The 26667-nt window shown below is 37.5% G+C and overlaps 1 protein-coding gene across 1 annotated transcript in view; it reads left to right on the top strand.

Moving 5' to 3' along the window:
* LOC140463021 (extracellular sulfatase Sulf-2-like) overlaps nucleotides 1-21642 on the top strand; it is a 323741-nt gene extending 302099 nt beyond the window's left edge. Inside the window, exons 19-25 of the mRNA XM_072556628.1 lie at nucleotides 187-261; nucleotides 795-860; nucleotides 6432-6604; nucleotides 7630-7772; nucleotides 9092-9215; nucleotides 10643-10676; nucleotides 18346-21642. Coding sequence (XP_072412729.1) covers nucleotides 187-261; nucleotides 795-860; nucleotides 6432-6604; nucleotides 7630-7772; nucleotides 9092-9215; nucleotides 10643-10676; nucleotides 18346-18376 — 646 coding nt within the window. The 3' untranslated portion in view covers nucleotides 18377-21642. The remainder of the gene's footprint in view (nucleotides 1-186; nucleotides 262-794; nucleotides 861-6431; nucleotides 6605-7629; nucleotides 7773-9091; nucleotides 9216-10642; nucleotides 10677-18345) is intronic.
* Nucleotides 21643-26667: the final 5025 nt, after the last annotated feature.

The raw sequence follows: 26667 nt of genomic DNA, 5'->3' as shown, positions 1-26667 counted from the left end.
TGAACGTTAAAAGATTCTGTAAGAGTTTGACAAGGTTGATATTGAGGTCATTATCTGTGACTTCAGAATCTAGACTTGGAGGCTCAGCTACAGGGATAATGTGTTGATTGTTTTGGAGTGAACTGAGAAGAAGTTACAAATCTTTAAAGTTGTCTGCTCCAGAGATTTGTTGATATTTCTTCACAGATTCCAAAATATAATCAATCAGTCCATCTTCATCTTTCAGGAGATCAAAGGATACAGCAGGAAAACAGACTTGAGGTAGATAATCAACCATGTTCATATTTAAATGGTGGAACAAGGTCAAGGCACTGCTTAATCTATTGCTACACATATTTCTTATGCATTTCTGTTTTCACCTGGTAAAAGGAGACAACTTTAGATTTTTTAAAAAGAATATTGATGATGGACATTTGCAGGATCTTAAAACCATTAGTGAGCTCTCAACCAGTACTTTACTGGTAATCATGTGTTCAACCGTGCTTTCTGATGGAAATGATTTTAAGAAACTTGGTGATGGTGGCTGGGATTTGATAAGTTGATGTAAGGGGACTTGCATTGTTCAATCTCATTTCAAAGTGTTTACAATAGACATTGCTGGAGAGGTGTAGGTCACAGTAACGTACAGCATCTAATGGCATCCATAACCTTTAATTAAGTACTCTTTAAGTATAGTTTTTTGGGGAAAAGAGATTGATGATACTTGTAAAGATTAACTGTTTACATATTTAATGACATTGCTTGTAAAATGCCTTTTGCCATTTTCTTTATGTTCTTTATGTTCTTTGTCATAGTTTTCCCTCTAAACATAAGGGAATGAAAGGAAAGCTCAAGCACAAAGGAGCTAATCATCCCTTCAAGTAAGTAAGAAGTATGCTCATGGAGAGGTCCCAAGAGTCCAGTGACATTTTCCAGAACATCCGATTCTTTGCAAATCAAATTTGTAGTTCTCCGCTCTCATTTATTTTAGGGTTTATGTAACTAGAAAACTGTTGCACTCCATCACCCCACTTTAACCTTGTCTGGCTTTTCACAAACACTGTGTGCCTGCTCAGTATTCAGTTGAGGAGAATTACCATCGACAATTGAGTCGAAAATTTTAGCGCACATATTTTACTTTCGTGCTTCAAATAAGTCAACCAAAGGCTTTAAGAACGCTCTTGTGGCAGTGTCTTTACCTCTGAGCTAGGAGGCCCAGACTTGAGTTCCACCTGCATCTCTGAACAGATCAATTAGAAAATATCAACTAAATGGGGAATTGTCATAATCAAATTTGTTGAAAATATAACCTTATTATTAAACTTTTGCTTTGAGTATTTGTTGCTTTGACACTTTGATTACAATAACCTGAAATCCTCATCCAAAGTTTAGCTAACAAAGTATCATATTGCTTCTGTGAACTTACACCACATGCTAACAGTTAACTGTTGTAAAACTAAATTTCATACTATGCGGAATAATGTTTTCTTTATTGAAGAAACAGCTATCAACAGCTTTCGGTAACACACTGATTAATAGTTACTGTGGATAATAACAAACAGAAAAGCAATATACAAGCATATTAAGCTTTCATTTTCTATTATTAATGACTGAGTTTAGTCTGGAATAGAACTAGGCAAAATTACGAGAAAATGAGATAGACTCACCCTCTGGTACTGAATTTCAAATAAATCTTAATCATATCCAAATGGTACGCTGTTCTGTTAGATGGAGTGAAAAATCTCACAACGCCAGGTTCTAGTCCAACAGGTTTAATTGGAAGCATGAGCTTGCGGAGCGCTGCTCCTTCATCAGGTGGTTGTGGGTCCACTATCACCTGATGAAGGAACGACGCTCCCAAAGCTAGTGTGCTTCTAATTAAACCTCTTGGACTATAACCTGGTGTTGTGTGATTTTTAACTTTGTATACCACAGTGCAACACCGGCATCTCCAAATCATGACTGTTAGATGGAGAGCGCCGTGTATCGTCATCGTCATGAACCAGAATGCAAATAAGCTCTGAGAGACTTTGGAAAATACCCTGCACTTTGAAATAGAATTTTCAAATCCTTGGGCCATCTAACAAACATTTTAGACTTTGTAAAGGGTAAATAATTAGTTTCTTTATATCTAGCTGAACAACTTTGCTTTACAATTTAGTTTTAAAGACACTTCCACCTATTGTTGAACAGTCCAACAATTTTAATTTATCAACCATTTCAGTTATCTAAAACAGTTTAGAAATTGGGAGGATAGAAATTTGTTTTCCTGACTTCATCTTTCCAACAGTGTTTCCAACATGAAAGACATGGAGCAGAAATAAATACTGTAACTTTGTGTTGTCCAGTTACTAACCGAGATTCTGATGGAGCTGAAAATTTTGTGCCGGGACAGGAAAGTTAGACTTTTCCTTCAGCTCAAAAAATGTTGGCTGCATTTATTTGTGCTTTACTGCTAAGAGATGCACTTTCTACTAATGTGCAAACAGCCTCATTAGGCCCATTATTTCAGCGTCTCCACCCTGACTGAGCTGATTATGTCTTGTCCTTATATTTTTGATCCCCTCCCCCAGTTATCTTCCCAGCTACATATACTCCCTTTCACTTTATCATTTCCAATTTCCTGACGCTAACTTTCTTTCCTTCACCATGAACATCTAATGTCTCACCTCTTCCACCTTCTGCCAGTACAGTCTGAGAGCTCTCTGTTTCTTTTTCTGAAATGGAGGGCCAACCAGTCGTCATCTACATTTTCAATCTCCTCTGCTTGGTGGAAGCTGTTCTCACTTTAGACAACTTACCCTTTAACTAAACTCATTTACAAAAGGTAATTGGTGTTACTATATAACTACAGCGGTCTTTGCAATGCCGACCTTTATTTTGTGGAAATGTTCCAAACCTCCTTGGACTGATTGCTCACCTCATTTTCTCGTATGCTGACTGTAAAGGGAAAGTGGATGTTAACACTTAATAGAGCATTTAATTTAGATGTGTTTATGAAATATTGATCTAGAAACTGCTTGTACAATATTTTGTTCAGATGAAGAATGTTTAAAGTAACACAATCATGGAGAATGAAATTTGTGATAGTAAATAAAGTGACTAATCTCCATCTGTCAATGGTGTGATTTACATATGCCTCCCAAGTCTAAAACTGATTAAGGAATGGCTGCTGACTGGAGAAATTGCTTACATTTAAGGTGAACTGATCTTCACAAAGGAGAAGGGAGAAGATTTTAAAATTGAACATTCTGTAAATGTAGATTTAAGCTAGGGCAAGTTGAGGATCTGTCTCAATATGTCTGAAATATCCCATAAAACAGTCCATTCAACAAAGTTAAATGCAAAAACATGTATAATTAAATGATTATGCTATTATGATGATTATTGTGATTACTTTCAAAAGTGACACAATTATGCTATTAAAAAATAGTTTCACAAGCCTGCCAAACCTCTGCTGACTCTGCCAGCTGTTTTCCAGGAATAGAGTCACAAATTAGTCATAAACATTTGCTTGATGACAGTGAGGTCTATTGCACTAAACTAATCCAAACATTTAGCTTATATTTTTAGATTTTCAACAAGTTGTGTGTGAAATTATCAGTTTGTAGATATGGCAAAAAAAAAACGCTTATCACATTGGAATGCTTTCAGAAAAGTTTATGGAAAAGGTAGAAATTAAACAATATAGTCAATCATATTCAGACACTTTTACATCTGTTGTAGTGCTATCTGGCATGATAACAGCATTGTTTGTTTCCGACAATTTATTAAACAATTGACAGCCTAAGAAATGTATAAGTGAAAAGAAACATCACTATAGTCCTACTATTCCATAGGGCCTCGAGGCAGTAAGGACTTCTCTACTGTCAGAGTGAGGCCAAAAATAAACCGGAGGAACATCACCTGATATTTCGCCTGGGAGCTTACAGTCTCAATGGCCTCACTATTGACTTCACCATCTTCAAAATCCCTGTACCCCTAGCCCCATCCCATGTCCAGCCGCCACCCCCTCTTCGCTTCCCTGTCCTGACCAAACCTGTCTACCTTTCTACTCACCTATCCGCTCCACCCTTCTCACTGACCAATGACAATTACCCTCTACCTGCATCCACCTGTCACCATCCCACCTACCTTTCCCGCCCACCACCTTCTATTTACATCTCTGCTCCCCTCCCTCTCCCCAGACCTGATGAAGAGTTTCGGCCCGAAACGTTGATTTCCCTGCTCCTGGGATGCTGTCTGACCTGTGCTTTTCCAGCTCCATATCAATTGCCTCATACGACACAGCTGCACTCTCATTAGAGAGGGATGACTGTTGGTGGTTTAACCAAGGGTCGTCATGCATCGTGCATGGGGTGTGGAAGTAGTGAAGAAGACTTCTTCAGCTGGTGTGGAAATTGAGCCCATACTGTAGGCATCATTTTACGTTGCAAACCAGCTGTCCAATTGACTGGGCTAACTGACCCCCAAATAATTCTGTATTATCACATTGTCATGACAGCATTGAAGGAGGCCATCTGCTCCATTGACTCCAGAGCAATGCAGTAAATCCCATTCCCCCGCTGTATCTCTGTAGCCCGAGAAGTTTATTTTCAACCAATTTCCCTTTTGCAATTATTTCATTATCTCCACTTCCATCACCTTTTATAGTCCAGGAGTTCCAAGTTGTAATCACTCATTGCACCTAAAAGTTCTTTTTCTCATCCCCTTTGCAATTCTTGGTCATATGATTGTACTATTAGTGAATCAAACTCATTTTCTTTGATTTATCTTATCTAAACCTGTCAGAATCTTTTATACCTCTGCCCACTCAACCTTCATGACTCCAAGGAGATCAACCCAGCTTTCCTCACATTTTTTCAACTAGAGAACCATTCAGGCAACGCTAACAAGGACTATGTGACCCTTTAAAAGGTGAGGTCCAGGACTAGATGCCATATTTTAGTTGTGCACTAAGAAGGGCTTTATAAAGATTGAGAATAAATTCTTTGCTTTCGTCCCTCTATTTATGAAGTTCCAGATCCCATATGCTTTGCTAACTACACATTCGTAATTTCAGCTACCTTCAAAGATCAATGCAGATAGCATAACCACACACACCCTGTCTTGGTCTGTCTGTCATTGCAGAGATCTTAGAACTGTTTTAACAGATTCAGTCAGGTCAGGGAAGCGAGGAAGAGGGCGGCTGGATATGGGATAGGGCTGGGGGTAGAGGGATTTTGTAGCTGGTGAAGTCAGTATTGATGCCATTGAGCTGTAAGCTTCCAGGCAAAATACCATGTGTTGTTCCTCCAGTTTATGTTTGGCCTCACTCTGATAGTGGAGGAGTCCTTACTGTCTCCAGGCCCTATGGCATAGTACGACTATGATGACTTTACTTTTCACTTATACATTTCTTAGATCATCAATTTTTTAATAATGACTATGTCATTAATATGTATTGCTCTTTCTAGCAAAATGTATCAACTCTCATCACTCTGCATTAAATACCAACTGCCATTTTTAAATAAAAATTCATTCTTGGGTTCTGGGTGTCACTGGGAGGCTAGCATTTACTGCCCATCTCTAATTACCTAGAGGGCAGTTAAGAGTCAGTTACATTGCTATGCTTCTGGAAGCTAGATCAGTTAAAATTGGCAGATTTCCTCCTCCTAAAATGAACCAAATGGGTTTTTATGGCAATCGATATGGTTGCCATTAGGCTAACTTCTTAATTACAGATTTTTATTGAAGTCAAAGTTCACCATTTGCCATGGTGGGGTTTGAAGCCATGGCCGGAGAATATTATCCTGGTTTTCTGGATTGCTCAGCCAGGGAAATTATCATTATGTCACCACCTTCCCTTGTCTGTCCATTTTATTAGAATTTGTCCTGTTGCTGGCAATTGGTATCATCGCATCATCCTTGATATTCTTCGCACCTTTAGATTTGGCAGAAAGTTTGAAAATGGACACCTTAACACCAATCATTTGAACCAGTGTCTCCCACTGTCTAATCTGGAAAAGCAACCACCCACCCACCATATCTCTCTAATTTCTCTCCTTCAGCCTATCCCCATAACATCCACTCCTGATATTTTGGGATTTTTTTTTTGTAAGCATCAATGCAGAGTATGAATTAGGTAATCAGGCCTTTTCCTGTTCCTTGAAATATGTATGACCCTGTTAATTTCTAATATCCCCCACCTCACTTCCTAACATCTGCTTACTATTCACAAAATAATAGAAGACTTTTTGAGCTTTTTTTTATGTTAACTGCCTCTTATTTTAAGTTCTTAGACCTAATGAATATCCAGAAATATTAACTTAATGATTATTGAATTCAATAAGTAAAAGACTAAACAAAATTAATTCTGAAGGAAGAATTTGATGGATGCTTAAAAAGGTACACTCATCACTTTGACAGAAGGTATGCTGAGCTGTTGTTCCCTTTTCTGTTCCTAACTTAAGGAAAGGAAACCAGGATAAAAATGAAAATGCTTGGATGTTTAAGGATGAGAGAAAAAGGAAGAAGCTGCGAAAAATGCTGAAGAGACTGCGAAATAATGATACATGCAGTATGCCTGGTCTCACATGTTTCACACATGACAACCAGCACTGGCAGACACCCCCATACTGGACATGTAAGATCACAGGGTAGTCTACTGTATTCTAAACTGGTCTGGATATAACCAGGCCTACAAGGACTAGAATTGTGTGGAACACCTGCAGTGAGAATCCCATAAGAGAAGAAAAATAATTGATTTTTTTTAAATTGAAGTTTTTAACAGAGAAAATATTCAAAGGGGTTTTGAATGAGAGTGACGCTAAAGAATAGCGAAAACATTAGGAGAATGGACCAATAGTGTAATAAAAATAGTGAGCTTTATAAAAATGCCTAAAGGTGGGAGCTGAACAAGCAAGGTACAGGAGGTTTAGAGATGAGGTCAGACGATCATACTAAGGTAAATGATGCCTCTACCATTGAATATGGAATAGAGTATGGATTCATTTACAGAATGCTAAACTTTGGAAGATTTAAAAAAAAAGAAGATATAATATTAAAGGAGATTAAGAAGGTAGGATTGAATGAAGTACTGAAGGGTTATGTATGTGGTGAATGTGAAGTGACGATCATAAGAAGATGGAATCAGTGGAAATGAATAAAGAGGAGATTGATAGACAAGTATGATTAGGGCATGTGGAATGCAGGAAATTGAGTTTTAATCAAATTTCTCTGGGATACAACTTGGGGACCAGCAACAAAAGAATTCCTGATATCCAGTGTAAAGCCAAGAATGATGTGGATAAGTGCATCAATGGTAGTAGAGCCAGATTGATAGCGTTGTGGAGCTGGAAGTATACAAGTTCATTATTAGAAATCACAGGCGTTCGAAATTCGGCTCTTGCTGAAGAAGGGTGAGGTTACTCACTGCTTAAACCTGTTTGAGTGAGATGGCAAGTGCAAAGATTTTAGCAAGAGCTGAATAAAATATTTTGGTTTTTGAAAATAGTGGTTCATAGCAGCTACAATCTGATCTTGAACAGGGTGATCTGAAATCCAGAGATCATAGAGACACTAGAAGTAACAAAGCAATGAAGGTGGGTGCAAACATCACACCTGGACATTGACATATTATTTTTTAATTAAAATCATCTCCTGTTTTAGTGGGGCCATTCTGTGCTTGTACCAGTGCGAATAACAACACTTACTGGTGTTTGAGGACCTACAATGAGACCCACAACTTCCTGTTCTGTGAGTTTGCCACTGGTTTCTTGGAATACTTTGACCTCAACACAGATCCTTACCAGGTAAGCAAGAATAATCAACTCACTGGATTTTTGCAATACACTGAATGAAAATAATACTAGTTACCTCCCAGCGTTGTGCTTAATTTTAGAATTTTTACAAAAGATAGAAGTTACAACAAAATCTGTGCAAATTGATTATACTTATGAGTTCAATTACATACTTGTAATTGTTATATGCTCAGTCTGATATGGAAACTGAGTGGCCAAGCAGTGAATTGCTTGAAATGAAATAAAATTGAATGAAAAGGATGATATTCCATTAAGTGACACAAGATTAATGGTGCTCTGCTTTTAGCAAATCCCTCCAACAGCACACAGTGATGTTTAAGATGTTCTGTCATAAATTTTCAAATGTCTTCTGCAGGCTATTCAGGATAACACAAAGGTTGAATCTAATGCATTATGCTGTTCCATCCGTTCACAACTAATGGCAGTCTGGTTGAATGCAAATTACTTGTGGCATCATACCCCTCTACTTTTTTTTAAAATTAATATATTTTTCCAATTGACCTGTTCAGAGAAGTTATTACACACTTCTGGAACAGGTAGAACTTGAATCCAGCCTCCTGGTCCAAATGTAAGGACACTACTACTGTGCCACAAGAGGACCCTTGCCTCAGCACCTGTTCCTGCACAATTATGAAAATCCGCTCACGTCCTTAAAGGTACTAATTGTCTGCTTTGGACAGTTGGTTTGAGAACCTTGATTAAACCACACTTCTTGTACAATGGACGGTTCTGATTTCCTAATTATGAAAAGGATTTGGATCTACTGGCTAAAGGCAAACCACGTTTACCACAGTTGTTAAAATTAGTGATTTTAACCTGTTAAGAAAAATACCAGGCTGGAGCTATTCTCAACAGAGAAGAGAAAACTGAAGTGTAACCTGGTATAGACGTTCAAGTTTATATCTGGGTTTGCAATAAATACTGGCCAGCCAGCAACACCCAGGTCCCATGAGATGATTTTTCAATAAAATTCGAGTAACACTGATGAGAGTAAATTTTGATTAAAGCTGATGCTATCTATAGATTCCCACCAAACTAATCAAATTGGTTACGGGATCTGATACACTTTATTTACTCAGTAATATGAGGCCACGTCTGCGAACTCGCCCAAACTGCATCTTGAGAAATTGCACTGGCACTGAATTGTAGCTAATACAATAGTAATTTTTGAAAGCAGAGGAGCAAACAGTTATCATTGTGCATTACACATGTCCTGTAATGGTTAGTGGAATCGTAATGTGTTATTCTTGTTAATGTTATCCAAATTAAATTGTTTTAATGCATAATCAAAGTTTGTTTTCCATTCATAGCTGATGAATGCAGTGAATATGTTAGATCGAGATGTTTTGAACCAGTTACATGTACAACTTATGGAATTACGAACCTGCCGCGGCTTTAAACAGTGTAATCCACGGACCAGAAATATGAACACAGGTACAGATACCTACCAGTATTCCTGTGACCGAATATAACACATGCACTGCTGCTGCTATGTCTTGTAACCAATATGCAAAACAAAATCCATGTAACGATTATTCATGTGCTTTAAGTTTGTATTTTGTAGATCTCACTATGGAAAAACAAAAAGCTGTTAGTAATTCAATTAAACTATTTCTGAAGTTACATTTCAAATTACCTTTGGTATTTTCATTAGGGAGCCATTAACTTTTGCATCACGTGTATAAGTGATTCAGAAGTTAATGCCCATATTAAAATTTATGGCTGACACTGTCAGAATAATTAACTACAGTTGGAGTTCATTTTCCATACACCATCAATATTAACTTTCACAGGGATTAAATTAGTCAAAGGGCTAAAGAATTTGTTATAAATCTCAGTAAAATGTCAATGAACTCGCTAAAAAAACTTTGGACCTATAAGTTGAAAGTATATGAAAAATCTGTACTCCAAGCTCGTATTCGTGTTTTTTCTAACATTGGTTTCTTGCACATGTGCGTGATCTACTTCTAGCTGGATTTCTCTCTCGTTAGTTGGGCATGTTTTTGGTGGATGGAAGGTAATTAGCCTATGTCAGCTGGCTTCATATGAAGTCTGATGCCTTCATATGTGTTCCTGAACTAGCCTCCACAGTACACTAGATGTGTTGGAATTGGCAGCCATCTTTGCATATTTAAATAAGGAAATAAAGGAAACAAAGCATTCTACCAGGCTTATCGACCTGGATACGATCCTACACACTCCATAATGTAGCTGACATGGGCAGTAAAGTGGGAGTGAGCAAGTCAATCTTTTATTTTGCAGCCTAGTTGGAAGAAAGCAGTAAGAAAGTGGGGTTTCTCATTCAGGGACACCCTGCATGCATCAGCAATTTTCAACCCCGACCTCCCCCCCCCCCCCCCCCCCAAGATATCACCCAACCCCACTCCCCGCACTTCATGTTCTGTGTAATCCCCAAGGCACCCCCCCCCCCCCCCCAACCAAACAAGCCATTTCCCTGCATTGTACAATCTCTTCCTTCCCTAAAACCTTGGAAGTTACTTTTCTGAGGCAGTAGTGATTTTCCAGTGTGCCCTTACAATCCTGGCAGTACCTACTAGTGAACGCCATTTGATTGGACAGCAGTACCTGAGGGCGGGGCATTCTCATACTGAGGGGTAAAGGTCAAATTCTCTGCCAGTTTATACCAATGTGTTACAGGGTGGGCTTGTTCCAGTCCTGATGGCAACTGGCCATTCTGAGGGAGTGAGCAGGCCATACCCTTAATCTCTCTGTGCTACTGTTGTCAAACATGATTGTTTGCACCCATCCTACATGACCAAAAATGTCACTTCTTAACTTTAATTTAAATCTGCCTACTGATCTTCTAATTGTTCTACAAAACTTGTTTCTTCCCTGTCTAGGAGGAAAAGATGAAGAAAAGTTTAATCAATACAGGTAATTTAAAAAAAAAAAATCTTATTTCCTTTCACCTAATGGAGCTTTGATTTTTTGTTTTACTATGGAACATTTCTACCTGTTTTCAATCAACATTATAATATTTGAGGAAACTTTAAGCCACCACTCCATTGGGAGACACGAGTATTAAAATCCGAATCCCTACTCCAGTCCTACTTTTAAGTTGAATTGAATTCAAAATGGAAAATGGGCAACCAGCCTACTCCTACGATGATGTGGTTTGCACTTTTAATGTTGCAGTGAGATCTATGTCTTATTTCAGTTTGCTATTTAAAGTGTAATTCTTGATAGCCATGTTTCCCTACTCTGGAGAAAATCTACCAGTTAAATTCAAGTAAGGGACTGTGGCATCAGAAGCTAGATACCTTTCAACTTATCTGTTGGGCCCAGCATATCCATCTCATCAACCCACCAAATTAGACACCATTTCAAATCCCGTCAATCTGCCTCAAACATCCCCACTGAGGTCTCAGATTCCACTACTCCCAGGCTGTTGACTCGAGGTTACTGAGTCCACCTAATGACCTTTTGAAGGCCTGGGGAATGTGGTCAATCTCTTGTGTCCCCAGGTCACTAATCTTCCCAATGAACCTCCATTCTCCTTACCTACTTAAGCCTCTAATCCATCAAAGCCTCCACTTTCCATCGAGCAGCCCAGTCTCCACTTTGCTCTGCTCCCACGCCTCTGATTCCCTTCTGAAAAGTCCACAGTGTCATGTCATTGGCCTCTGATCCAGTGTTTATAAAGCCTTGGGTAAAAATCCAACAATGTGCAAAATAATCCAGATCTCCCTGGATTTCCAGGTTTTTTGACTTCCACTGCTCCCTGCACTGGCAAGTCAATAAAATTTAATGTTCCCTCCACTTTGTGTCATTTGTAATAATTTCTGCTAGTGTTGGAGATTAAAATGTTGACCATGATAATTGGAAACTGATAACACATTTTTCACCCTTCAAAATAATTTCCTGTCATTTTGAATAGGTGTTTATGCTTTGCTTCTCAGTTAATCTTGAGATTTTCACTACCACAAGGTGAAAAATGTTTATTGAATTCAGCTGGGAAACATTTAATGCACCATTTTTCTGTTCACTATTTTAAACCTGGCCTAGTACCTCCATTAAAATAATAGAAGAATATCATATGGATTTGGCAAGATTTTGTCCACAAATATCTCTAATCATGCTTTCTAATCAAGCTGATATGAGTTAGTTGCATTAAGCATGATGCCATCTGACCCACTGGTCATTTACGTATTGTACACACGCCTAGTTATCTGTAATTTCACTGTTATGTAAATTGTATACACTGAAGAGGCCATGCTCCACACCATCAGCAGTGTATTCAAGGAAGATTATTGTAGAAATTCAGAAGACAAAGATCATCTACCAGCCTTCTCTCATCTCCCAACACAGCTCCTTCTCACTCTGGAATGACAGTGGGCCATTGGATATAGTGGATAATTTCTCATATCTCTGGAGCCCCTCAATGAGAATTTCATCTGTAATTCTGCAATGCCAGTGTAGCCTTCAGCTGTCTGAAAAAGAGAGTCTTTGGTGATAAAAATCTTAAACTGGCATCACATTCATGGTCTACAGGACCGCAGTGTTATCAGTCCGTCTGTGTGTACCAAAGACATGGATGTGCTCAGCAAATGCCTCAAATCCTTGGAGAAGTATCATCAGTGATGTCTCTCCAACTCCTTAAAATTTAATAACTGGCTAAGCACTCCAATATCAATATCCTCTCTCAAGCCAATATCCTCAGCATTGAGATACTGGTTAGCTACATTGGGTGGACCACGCTGTTTCCATGTCTGGCACAAGCTTCCTAAAACATGTTCTATACTTAGGGCTTCATCGTGACAAGCAGTTATTAGGAAGGTAAAGGAAACATTTTGATGATAATTTCAAAGACTCCCAGAAAATAAGCAATCTCCTCCCCAACGTGAGAGAATCTCTGCCTAGGACCACTCAAACTAATGAAGAAGCGTCAATGAAGGTGCTAACCAAATTTAGCATCTCCAACAAATCCCTGGGAGGCCAAATAGAAGCAATGGAAAAAGCATATGAAAATCCAAGCATCCCACTCACCTGTCCCATCTTTCGCAGCCTACAGATCAAATTACTTATCCACCTTGACGAGCAACTGCTGAGTAGGAGGTCACCCTCAGTCCCAAGGATTGTCTAAGGAGCAAAGAAATCATAAACTATATATTTTTAGTTCAGGCACAAAGCTGCCCCAGAACAGCGACCCGTCTCGCCAGGCCTGTTCACCTGGTTCTAGTAAGATCTGCGTTATCTGCGCTACTCTTCCTCCCGAGTCTCTTATGGCGTTTGCACATTGGTGTGGGAAGCTGACCCTCAGTCTCCGTTTGCCAATCTTTGAACACCGTATTCCTTTTTGTTGATTCTATCTCGATACCTAATTTAATCTGTCCCCTTTAAACATATACTCTCCACCTATAATTACATTCTTATTGCACACCATTAGAAAGAGATCTGTATATACATGACAGGTGCCTCCAATCTTCAAGAAAAGGAGAACACAGGGATAGAAATAATATTCTCTGAGACATTATCTCCTCCTACCTCTCTCTATCTGAAACAAATGCCCTAAAAATCAGGGACACTTCATTCTTTTCTTTAACCCTGCTTCTCAATTTATCTCACCCTTTCAGTTTTTTTTTGCCAATATTTGTTCTAATTATTTTAATCTGCTGTGCAGATTAAAGATCCATGAAGTGTTCAGTTTCTTTTAATTCAAAATTGAAAGGATTAAACTTTAGGAAAAAAATTCTACTTTACATGTGTTAATTTTGAACATATTCTTTGCAAACTAATACTGGAACAGATAACTGCAGGCAAAATATAAATCTTCCGAATAAGAAGCAAACAAATGCACATTAAACACTTCAGACTTGCTCCAGCCCCTAACTTTTGTTAAATGTAAAAGAAAATATTGAGGGTCATAGTTTTAAATTGGTAAGGATGTCTGTTGCAGAACAGAATCAAGTTAATTCCCAAAATTGGACATTGCATGCAAAGTTGATTTATTATGGAATGACGTCCAAACTAATTAACTGTTAAGTATATATGGTTGGCCTTCCATTGTAATCAACATTATACAGGTCTCTTAAAACACATTTTTAGATGATGCAATACAAATGATATGAGTACTTTATTCATATTTTGCTTAGATAATTTTATAAATTTACAATGTATATGCTTTGCTGTATCTATTTTGAAAATGTACTAATTTATCTTATTGACTAACAATGCGAATGTACCAACAAGTGTAAGTTTGGGGTTATTTTATTTCTTGAAAGAAGCACCTCTGCCCCACAGAACTTGTTTTCCAATATGCCTCCATCTCAGATTTGCAAGCGTCCTTTATGCATAAAACATGGAATTATCAAACTGAGGTTACATGATATGATAAGACATTAGGTAAAGCCAGATATTGGTAAGTATGGAAAGTATTCTATTTTTAAAGTGCTTTTACTCTATTCGTTATTTATCTGAGAGTTGAATTTGCATCAAGATCTTGAATGGAAGTTAATACCTCGAGTCTGGGGTATCACCAAGAAGGCTATATTATCACAACAACTTTGACGGTTCACCTTTTTTCAGTTATGCTTTGAGATGCTAAGCTTTGCTTTGTCTTTGCTGCTTAAATACTAGGCAATATCAGCGCCGGAAATGGCCCAAAACGAAGAGACCAAACACCAAGTCCTTGTGAGTTGTGTGAGCAATATTCCAACAGATTTGTCTACAGCTCTGCTGCTTCAACAATTGCTTGCTATTTTTTCTTTTGCATGCAAAGCCTGATATCAGCATGGACTAATGCAACGCCTTCTCTCTCTTTTTAATGAAATTTATAAAACTTTTGAGATTTACTGAAATATAAAATATGTACTCGTACAGACCATTCAAAGAAACAGTTACTTACACATGAATTGATTTATCTATTTAAATATAGTCCTTAGCATCTGTCAAACTTAGAAGTGATGAAATTGAAAGCATCACAGTTGCATTTGATTTGTTCAATTCCTACTTTTGTCAAGCAGTGACACATTTATAACTGACTAGATAGAAAACCTACTGATGATCAATTATAATAGACTATAAACAGCTACCAATAAAAAAAAAGCTAGCAGGAAGTAGAATGGAAGTGATTAGAGCCATTCAAAACAATGTTAAGCCACTCGCCCTATTCGGAGTGAGGAAATGTCCGCCAGGCACACCTGAACTTCAGTGAAGATATAGATGCAATGGGGTCCAGCTTTCTACTGCAAAGAGGGGAAACATTTTGGGAGGAATAATGAGAAATGAGTACAAGCACAGTGACAAGTCACAGAATTTCAAAGTCAGCTTGTAGAGTCTGAATTATCAGAACAGAAGATCAGAAAAACTATGAAGTTTAGGACAATAGGGTCTAGCTGTATTAGAAGGAAGCAGAATCTGTCATTATTGAGGAAATGTGTGCTAGTATTTTGGGGAAGTGTAAATCAGCTTCCAACTTTATCCTGTAATTTCCATAATATAGAAAAACTGGATCCAGCTATTAAATCTGTACTTTTTAAAATCCATGAATTCAAGATTTGTCTCACAAATAAATGACACAGAGCCCACAAAATGTTTCTTTTTTGTTATCAGTCTGTGGCCAAATTCATTTATTAGTTATTAAAATATTGGGATGTGGAAACAAAGGTGGATGGTCTAGTCAAACTGGTTACAGATGGAAGATGGAAAGTCAGCTGAAAACTGTTTAATCAGAGTTAACAACGGCACAAATAGATGTTGAGAGGTATGTTAACAATGGAAGTCCGTTTCAGCCAGGAGTAATTCAATGAGGTGTGATTAGGTAGATTTGATGAAATCTGTTTTTTTCATTTCCAAATAATATCATCCATAGTTAAACATTACCCATGGAATATCAGAGAAAGTTTTACACTGTAGTAATTATGATTATTGCACAGGCATAGGAGGCCCAGCCTGGTAAACTTACCACAATACAGAAAAACTGCATCCAGTTGTTAGATCAGTTCCCACTGATATACTGTGATACAATTTGTTTTATGGTTATAAATGTTTATGTCTATAAATGCTTTCTCTTTATCCATTTCACTATACATTTGTTTTGATGGCTGACATTGCAAGGCAATCAATTGCATTTTGCATAAAATGTAAAGTGAGGGGTAACCTGATCGAAGAGTGTAAAATGATGACTGGCATGGATGGGGTGCATAATCAGACTTTTTTTTTTCCAAAGGTAGAAATGACAAATGTTAGGGGACGTGGGATTAAGATGCGAGGCAAGGTTTTTTGCACAGAGTAGGGTGCTTGGAATGCACTGCCAGAGAAGGTGGTAGAAGCAGATATGGTAGCAATATTTTAAGGGAGAATATTGACAGACACATGAACAGACAGAAGATCGAGCAATATGGGCCATATGCGGGCAGATGGGATTAATTTAGGATGGCATGTTGGTTGACCTGACATGGTAGGTCAAAGAGCCTGTTCCTGTTCTGTACTGTTTTATGTTCTATATGTGGAGGGCCACCAAAACTTTTTAGTCCCTCGGGCTAGAAATTTTTTTTTAAACCTAGCAGGTACTGAAATCTAACTGGAAGTGTAAAGCGGCATGCAAGAATTTTATCAGATTAAACATTGTTTTCAAAGCAAAAATACACTGATTTACATTGTACTGTAGAATGTGTAGTAACTGTTTCACTCTGATTCCATAAACCTAACAATTATCTTTTACCTTTCTTTTCACCAGTACTGATTTCTCAGTGAAGCAGAACTCAAAACATTCTTTATTTCTCTTCTTCTGGATTAGCCTGCTAAAATACTGCATGCATTTATAAAGTTTGTGAGTTTGTTTTTTTTTTATTTGAAGTGCTGTTGGTGTAGCAACGTTTACTAACTATCTTTCATATTTACACTTAATACACCTCCATTGTTTTGGTTGTCTTGCATTTTTTTTTATTTTTAGGATGTAACTAATTTAGCTTGGAGGGGGTGATCAATCCCTGATTTAAGCTAATTTTTTTGGGAAATGCATAACATTATCTCTGGCAAAGAAATTTCCAATGACCCCCAAATACCTGAGATGCCTGCTTAGGACAGATGAGAAACCCCTGGGCAGTATCAATTAGAACCTACTCCTGTAGAAAGAGCCTGATATCAAATTAGACAAAAACTGAAGAGTATACTGTACTCAGTTTGTCAGGGTTTGCAGCAGCCTAATCCATGGTTCTTAGGGATCACTAGAGGCTGCTGAAAAATGGGTAAGCTTTGATTAATTTACTTGTCTTATTGTATCAGAACTTGCACTGTTTTTCTCATTCTGAGTTCTCCCATATTGGGATAAATTCTGAAGCCTGCAACATGGCAGAAGCAGGTCTATGGTAATCTGAAAATAGTGGCTAACTTATCATCCTACTTTCAGTGCTGCTTTGGTTACCGCTATTATGTGATGTCCATGAGGGTTGTCGGTGCTTCATCTTTGAACACATTTATGATTGGAATAGATACGTTTTTGGTCTCTGAGAATCAGGGTATATGGAGAGCAGACAGGAGAGTAGAATTGGATCCAAAAGTCAAGAACAATATTATTTAGTGGGGCAGGCTTGATAGATCATATGCCCTATATTCATATGTATTTTTTTCTTGGCCATAAGATAGACCTCTACTCCTATTGTGAAATGTTAGAATGTAAAAAAAGGGCTACTGGAAATTATAGGAGCAGTTGAGGGACATGTTTGGGATTCTTGTCTTTGTTCTTTTGATGCTTGTTTGTAATTGTCATCTTTTAAATAGAATTGTGCATTATGTTCCTCCGGGTAAGGCAAGCATGAAACCTATAGCTTAACACATCTGACAGTTGTTGCGTCAGCATAAACAGGAGCTATGCATTGGGACTATGCAGAAATCCTGACACAGGTGATCCCAAGGAAATCACCCAGAAAGTTGAAAATGCTGATTGACAGTTAATCTCCACTTGAAGTCTTCAATAAAGCCCTTTTACAATTAGAGATTTTGAAGGGTTTTCAGGGTAGCAATGTCAAATACGAGGGATCATAAGTTTAAGGTGAGAGGGGAAAAGTTTCAAGGGAGATATGCAAGGAAAGTTTTTTTACACAGAGGGTGGTAGGTGCCTGGAACATGCTGCAATGGAGGTGCTAGAGGTAGATACTTTAACAGAGTTTAAGAGGAATTCAGACAGGTACATGAACAGATAGGGATTAGAAGGATATGGACCATTTGCTGGCAGATGGGATTAGTTTATGTGGGCTGAGGGGCCTATACTGGCTATGATGATTCCCAGAAAGGATTCCATTGTTTCTTAACTGAAGGCTCTTCTCCAGGAATTTCCAGTGTAGAAGTCATCAAACTATAAATAAGTGCTTTTTCTCTGATCAGGGTTGGAAATAGGGTTCCCCACCCCAATTGGAGTTTCATGGCCATTGTGTCCCAACGTAAACCATCTTTCCTTCATCCATTGCAACAACCCTTTACTGGACTTTGTGATATATTCTGTCTCGAGATGTTGTCATCACCAACTTGGCTATTCTTTTGTGCGTTAACATGTGTTAAAACCCAGCTGTATTTTTTCTTGAGCCTGTTCTGTGTTTAATTTCAGAGGACAACTTTGGGAAGGCTGGGAAGGATAGACTCTTGGGAAAAAAAAGCTGATTCCTTCAGCAGCATCAACTGGCAACAACTTGAAACTTGATACAGACAGGGTGAAAGCCTAGACCTTTATCAACTGAATTTCAATTTTAGCCTTGAAGACTGAATAAACTAAGGGGGCTGATGTAGGTAGAATGTTTGCACTGTTGGGGAATTTGAATAGATAAGTAAACTATCAAGGATCACTTATGTAAATGAAGGTGGAATGCTTCTTCCACTGGTTGCTAGACTATCTGCTATAACTCAAAGTAATGCCTCATTTTGTTCAAAGCCATCATTTTGGAATGCAGCTCACTTGACTTACAGGAACTGGCTGATTCTGCAGGAGCAAAGGAGCAAGGTGCAATGTTTTTTTTTGGTGCACCTTGATTACAAGACATTTCCATTATCAATATGGCTATAAGTTTGTCGATAAAGAATCGTGCAAGAATCAACCACTGCCAATGATTTTGGAAAATAAAGTGAGGTGAAGGAAATTTTGTAAGACTGGGACAGTGGTCAAAATCAATACAAGGGAAATAAATGTATAAGCATGAAAATGGAAGGGATGAATTGTTTGGTGAAGACCTTCTAGAATAAAGTTTTTTTTTGAAGTGAAAAGGAAGTGAATATTCAAATTGTTAATAATAGTTTTATCAACTGTCAGCCCCAAGTTGAGAAATCTGCTTCATTTGAGGACTTGCATATTTGTTCAGCCTCTGCCGTCATTATTTCTAGACAGCTTTGAGATGCACATTTAGAAAGACCAGCTTCTGTACATTACTTAGAATTCTACCTTGTAAATACTTACAACTTTTACACCCATCAATGAAGTTTATTAGTGATTTAGAAGCTAAGTCAATGCAAACTGGAATGCCTAGCTACATACAATAATATCAGAAAAAAAACCTCATCTTTAAAACTGCACCATTTGATTGACTAATTATTGATGCATTTTAAAATCATGTTTCATACTGATTCGTTCAAATTCATGAATTCGACCGATTGAAACGGATTTTCAACCTACTGAAATAGCATCTGAAGCCACATATTTAAAATTGGCTAACTTTCAGCATAACAAGATGAGTTTAAAAATAAATCCTTAATTGTATAATAAAATAATTTGCATCTGTTGTAATGATGCACTCTTCTATACTGACATTTCTGATATGTTTTCTTTTTCCTCAATCAAAGATTTGTTGCACTTCTCCATTTCTCCTCCACCAGCATTGATAGAATCCTCCACCATGTCCATTTCTGTTTTAAGCAATTTTGTTTTTCGATCTTCTCTTCCCTCCCAAGAATCACAATACAGCTCCCATTATTCCCACCCATCCAGCCAAGCAGCTGCCATTTTTTACTGGATCATTCTCTGCCTCTTCTGCCACTTCAGTCCTGCTGCCGCAAGGAAACCCCTTTCCTCCTCCTCTTTCAACAATCCAAAGGAGCAATTTCTTTTGTGATGTCCAAGTTTAATCCTCAGTCAGAGCCAAGCACCACACTCCTTCTAGCAGCACTTATTCACACAACCACAGGAGATGCAACAATTTTTTTTACCACTAACCTCCTTAATGTCTTAGGCCTCAAGTTCTCTTCCCAAATTAAAGAGTGTTTTATTTGCACTTTCAGTCAAGAATACTGTATTAATTTTCATAGTGTGGGCACTTACCCATTTGGAAATCCAAGCATAGAAAGGGTGACCACTTTGTGGGGGCATATGCATTCAGTCCATAAGCTTGGCCTGGACCTTGTCCTCCTGTTGTTTAAATTTGGCATCTTGCTTCCAATCTGACCAACCTATTCTTGGCTTCCTTGTCGTGTTCCAGTGAAGCTCAACACAATGTCACCTATTCATTTTTCAACCGAGCAATTTAGCAATTCAGTCTGTTGAAATCAACACACCCTTCCATTTATTATCTTCTCCAGCATTTCTCCTTTCCCTTGCTCAAAATCTTTTATATTTCCAACCATTACCGGTTCTGACGAAAAGTCAGACGTGAAAAATTAACTCTGTTGATTTCTCCACAGACTCTGCCAGGCTGGCTGAGTATTTTCTGTATGTTCTGCTTTTATTTCAGAATTCCATCTCTGCAGTATTTTGCTTTTAAGTAAAACAACTAATGTTTGAGATTTGCAACTTAATCTGAGATAAATATCAGGTCGATTAGAAATTTGGTCAAGCTAAATATGATGGTCTGTCTGCCAAAAATAAAATGCTCTAATGATGAAGAGTGTAAAATCTATTCTAGAAAACTAGAATAAAAGTTGTTTTATGATTCTTTCTAAATGGAAATACAAACAAAACTGTTTATGATCTGCTTTACAACTTGTTTACTTCAAAGTGAAATACTTGATTCTTTCCGAAGAACATTTTCGGATATATATTGTATGAGGCAATGTTATTCCAAATGGCTGATCAGTCCAGACTGTAAAGAGTTACTTTCTTTTTATCATCTATCTAGTTAGAGCACTAATGGTAGAGTTGTTTGAGATTTTTAAAAATAAGTAATTTGAATTGTTTCTACTGGGATACATTATAAATGAGTGGTTTAAGAGTAAATTGAATAATCCCTGCTCTAATCTATAACATGACCTTTGAAAGAGCAAGGGTGAAGTGTGGAGCTAAAATATTGTAGCCCTCCAACCCACAGTGCCTATATATGTTGGTCCCCGTTGACCAGGGATTGCTGAATTTACTCTATGATATATTACAAACATTTATCTCTTGACTTTTTTAATGGATGCAAAATGATTTTTGAGGAAGGTTGTTGCAAATTGATTGATGTCATTACAAGTATTTGTCTGGCTAAGCTTATGTATTAATGATGTATTAATTCTTATAAATATTTAAACCAACAATTGAACATTTGATTTGTAACTGTAATTTTCCTGCCATAGGGTTAAAATTGACTGTCACTTTAGCACTGATAAAATCAATACCTATTACAGATAGCAGCTATAAAACTGAAACCTTTGTTAATGATGTTATTAAAATTTTACTGTGTTCAAGAAATATTTGTCTATAGCCTTTAAGAATTCAAGTCTTAAAATGTATTTCTGTTCACAGAATTCCAGTACCTTCTGTTTGTTAAGATTCTGTATTTGTGTGGTGATCAACACAATTAAGATTAAGGACAAATTCTAGATCAATTTGAATAGATTTTTTTAAACGATTATTTTTCTGCTTCCTTGTTCTGTATTCCTTGTTGTTCCTCCTTAATATTCATTCCCGAGGATTAAACAGTTACTGTGTTCTGTGTATCTTGAATATCATGTACTCTTTTTATAAACTAATTTTCTGTACATTTACTGTGCGAACTGTCCCAAAGTAGATTAGAGAAACGTGAATAACCCAAAATATTTCTTAGTTCTTCATATTCTTAAGCTTTTTTTAAAAATTGCCATGCGCTTCTTCTTGCCTGATGCAGAGGACTGCAATACTTATCAGATTGAAGGTTGAAATATTGAGCTCGAGAGACAAACCCCAATGCTCAGTTACAAAGTGGGGGAATGTGCAGCAGGCAGACAGGCATTCAGAACCAGTGACAAGTCATCTTAGCACAGCATCTTTGGGCATAAGCCCTTGAATCTCAAGGATGCAATATTTGGTTAAAGTTTCCACTTTCAGCTCAAGTATTATTAATGTTTTCATTTGTCTCAGTGACTTAGTCTACCTATCTCCTTCATGTGTAATGCCCACTCAACACCTCCCTGCAGTACTTAATTGTGATGGTTCTGTATGCTACCTGAATGAGATAAACACTTCAGCCAGTAAAATGATGGTTTCAGGAACATTAATAATTTCAGCACTGCAAAAGAAATCAAATGCAAACATGTTACACCAAAATTTGTGTGCAGAATGGACATCATTGACCAAGTTTCTTTTTGTGGAAACTAACATTATTTTCCACAAAATACATTTTAAGTTATTAGATTTAAAGAATAAGCAATGACCAATAACATAAAATAAATTATTGCTGACTCAATTATTTACTTGATTTGTGCCATAAACTTTATTAAGGAAGTTAAAGTTTTGAAATCTGTTCCTGTGTGAGTAGTTAAGGCTTTTAAAAAGTGTGTTATCATGATCCAAAGCATCATTTGATCTATTCTATCCTATGCATTATGGTGCAGAGTTTCTGCTAGGTTTCACTGGTATTCCATGTGTAATTCCCACAAGTCCTCAACCATGTAAAAGATCAATTAATTTCAAGTACAAATTGTTTATAAACTTTAAGACTTTATGCTAGAAACTCCATCCACCTACAAAACCAGCCATTATTCTGGATTGGAATAATTATAATGGAGAATTTCCAATAATTGTACCTATTTGTGGCTGTTCAAGGAGGCTCACAAATTTGAGCTAAAGGTTTTAGATGGAAGGACTCGAATAGTTAAGCTTTAAAGCTTTTAAGTATTTGTTTAAATTTGTAAACAACTGATTACTGTATAATGATTCTGTGTTGACATTTTAAAGCCTATATGGCTTTAAAATAAATAAAGTTATTTAAAATCCAGGTGGACGATCTTGGTAGACTAGACTATCTGATCTCAAAATTATTCTTCTTTTTGTGGTAAATATATTTTAGAGGTATGACGTTATCACTCAGATCTACCATGGAATGTTTACATTGGTGTAAGGAAGATGTTTTCAGTATTCTTACACAGCAAACAAGATCTCCACCTGCTGCCTCGGAAGTCACGCTGCCTCCTCCTTGGAAACCTGATTGTGTTTGGCCATTGGTAACCAGGAGGCTTTGCATGAGGTCAGGACACCAGGAGCAGGAAGCCCACATCGCTGAGATTTGCTCGCAGCTATTTTTCACAGCACTGTTTCTGGAGAGGTCGGAAATACACCATTCCAGTGGAGTGGGAGCACAGATCAATGCAGGTTAAGGGTGAATGATGACAGGAAGTGCTCCACAGACTGTTTATCCTGAAGAATGGGTATATTGGGGGCAGCAACAATAGTAGTAGTGGCTCTGAGGGAATCTTACCCCTTTTCCCAAGCTAGCTTCCTTAATCAGTCACAATGCCTTTTGATCTAGGGACCCCTTGTGGGAGATCTTAAGCTACCTGCATTGTGTGTGTGTGTGTGTGTGTGGGGGGGGGGGTTGTGTCAGAGTATAGATTGCATCCAAATCAGAAAGTGCTAGAGCCTATAAGTCTCTGCAAAGTAACAATATCAATTGATGCGCATCTCAGCTTTATATGTTTATTTTGGTAAATAACAAATCATTTTAAGGACAACAAGACCATAGAGAACTAAAGGGTGCAGTGTTTTTTTCCTTCCTGGGAAAGAATGAAATAAAGATACAGAACAGGATAGGCAGTGAGAATGAGTAGAAGTGAGAATAGTTGACACTGACCTGAAAGAGTTGATAAGGAGAGAATAATGAGGAAGGAGATGAAACTTTGATCAAGATGCTTTTAAAATCTATGTTCTGCAAACATGTTATTCAATGGGCAAAAAGAGATTGCTGCTAAGAACTTTGGAACATAGAGATTGCAAATCAACTAAGATTACTTAACAGTGAAGGGCATGTTTTTGACTTTTTTTAACTCTACTTGTAGGAAGCTTTTTGTGTCAGCACTTGTGTTGTCAGGAATGGGTTTGAAGATTCAGAATTACTGATGCAAACACATTTTAAGAATATTTTTCCAGCATTTCTATCTGTGACAATCCTGATCCTGAAGACCAAATGTATGGTCCAATCCGTTTCACAGATTTTAAATCAGAACTGCAGACTTAAATTAATTCATTGTATCTGTGTTTATAGTCATCTTGTGTGAGAATTATAAATAGAAGTCAAATAAAATGCTAATGAGGATAAAGTTAGGAAGTTTACAAACATAAAATTATGAAGAGATTTTAGGTGAAGTGCATTATAATCTTAACTCCTTTTTGGGACTCTTTTGAAACAGGTATACTTCTTGAATGATCTCTCTCACTTAATTTGAGAAAGACTGATCTTACAGATGCATGCATGGATCTGAAGAGGTGAGCTAGCTTCCCCCTGAAGGTAAAGAACCAGCTGAAAATATTACTGTCCCCTCACCTCTCCTTTTAAACAACTTTTTAACCAGGTTATTACAAGCTGGAGATCTGTAACTGTGTGGATGTATCATCTTAACAATCTACCTATCCAGCGTTGTGTGTTTGGAAACGGCATCTTGAGTTTTAAATTCAGAAAAATGTGTAGACGATATATCATGTATATGTTTATTAAAGAATTGAACATTGTCTTCCTTTTAATTCTAAATTAAATCACAGCATTATTGCCTTTATGGAGAGAATGTATAACCCTATTTCAAATGGAAAAATCTGAGTTTTATTAATTATTATTTAATATTGATATTATTTAAGGTATCTATCGATATTTAGAACACTATTTAACTTTAATCCCCCACTAGAAAGCTGCAGAAACTAGTGAGATATCTAGAAGTCGATTAAAGGAAGACCAGTCATTGTTATATGGCAGCAGTAGAACGTTCGCTGAAAGAGAGATTTCAGTGAATCTAAAACTTCACTGAATTCTCTCTTTTTATATCATAGGGGAAACATGTTAGTGAAAAAGAAATCCTCCATCTCAGTAAGCGTCCTTCAGGATGCTGAGAGATGCAAATACTGATAACTTCCTTGTTAGAATTAAATTATCAGATCTAATTTGACAGGTTGATTTAGCTGCATTCTTCGATTTCACTGTGATTTGTTACTATGTCCGGTTTATCAGCACTTTAATGAGTTCCTGTTTCTCAGAAAAAATCAAAACAAGTTTCTGTTTTTCAAATATTACATTGTTTTTAGTGTTGTGTTAGAGGATGTATTTGTAATGTATGTATCTTTGGATCTTTTTTTAATTTGATTTGCATTTGATTTTGATGTTTATTTCCTTTGCACAAAGGATGATGGTATAGGTTCATAATGTCATGAACCCAGTATTTAGTGTGTAATCCATAATTTATTGAAGAAACATTCTGTAAATCTACTATAATCCCTTGTAACATTGTGTTATGGCTGGATTCCTTCACAAAGGGATGTTATGATCCCACTGATGGTAAAACTGGAGAGGTCAGATCACAGAGAGGTGTAGGGGATCATAAGTCTTATTTTCGCAATTTGACCATGATGGTGATCAGTCATTCGCAGCTTTGTGTAAATACATTCAATTTACTTTTAACAAAAGAACATAAGTTTATTATACAAAGAAGAAAATAGAGCGATATCACAATTTGGAGAGATCTTACCATAAACAGCAAAAAGAAAGATGTGACCCCTTATCCCAGCAATGTTTTTCTCTAAACACCCAACCAAAATGAAGTATTGCTTTTCACTGTGCAATTTCTTACTCAAATGATGAGGTTGCAAGCATTTCCATTTAGCAACTTTTGAAAATTCAAGTGATGTGACTCTTTTCCTCTCTCCCGGAGACAACATTCTTTTAGGCAGTCCCTCAGTTTGAAGGATGACCTTTTTCCATTCCAGTGTTATGAGTCCTAAGGTGACTGCATAGTTCACAACTGGATCCACAACCTCTGACAAAGGGGCAGGTGCTGTTCATTGATAGGAGTGCATGGGAGACTTGGGTTGCCATGCACTCCTGTCATTCATACTTGGCCTCTATCTGGGCCTGTTGGAATTGCTCGAAACAGTTCACAGATGCTGCTTCCCAAGTTTGGTTGATATTGGGCTGAAGATTCCTTAGAATCCATGGGGATATTGCAATTTTTGCAAGATTTCAGCGTATCCTTGTGTTTATACTGCCCTCCTGGTAACTGTTTACCATGACAAGGCTTTGATAGAGAGCTTGGTTTGAAGGTCTTGTCATTAATGCAGACAAAATGGCCCACTCTACTCAGCTAATTGACTATAACCTGTGCCACAATACTGGGAATGTTGGCCTGAGAGAGGAGCTGATGTTGAAGCCACCTATCCTATTAGCAGATTTGTAGGATTTTACAATGACATTACTGGTGATATTTTTCAGGCAATTTGAAGTATATGTCCATGTCTCTGTCACATATAGCACAGCTGTAACACTGTTCCCCTGTAAACCATGAGTGTGGTTTCAGGTTTAAGGTCATTGTCACCAAACATCTGTTCCTCTGATGGTGAAAGGCTATGCTGAGACATTGAAGGCGATGTCGAGTTTGATCACCTAAGTCTGTCTTTGCTGAAAAGGATCCGAAGGAATGTGAATTGATCCACACTTTTTGTTGACTCACCAAGTGGAGTGGATCTTGCTAGTCGGAGGGTAGCAGTGTGCGCATTGGGTGCGGACTGGTAGAGGAT

Source organism: Chiloscyllium punctatum, chromosome 37 (genome assembly GCF_047496795.1).
Source record: "Chiloscyllium punctatum isolate Juve2018m chromosome 37, sChiPun1.3, whole genome shotgun sequence".
Classification (NCBI taxonomy): Eukaryota; Metazoa; Chordata; class Chondrichthyes; order Orectolobiformes; family Hemiscylliidae; genus Chiloscyllium; species Chiloscyllium punctatum.
Note: the sequence above shows the minus strand (reverse complement) of the source record. Positions and strands in the feature narration are given on the sequence as shown.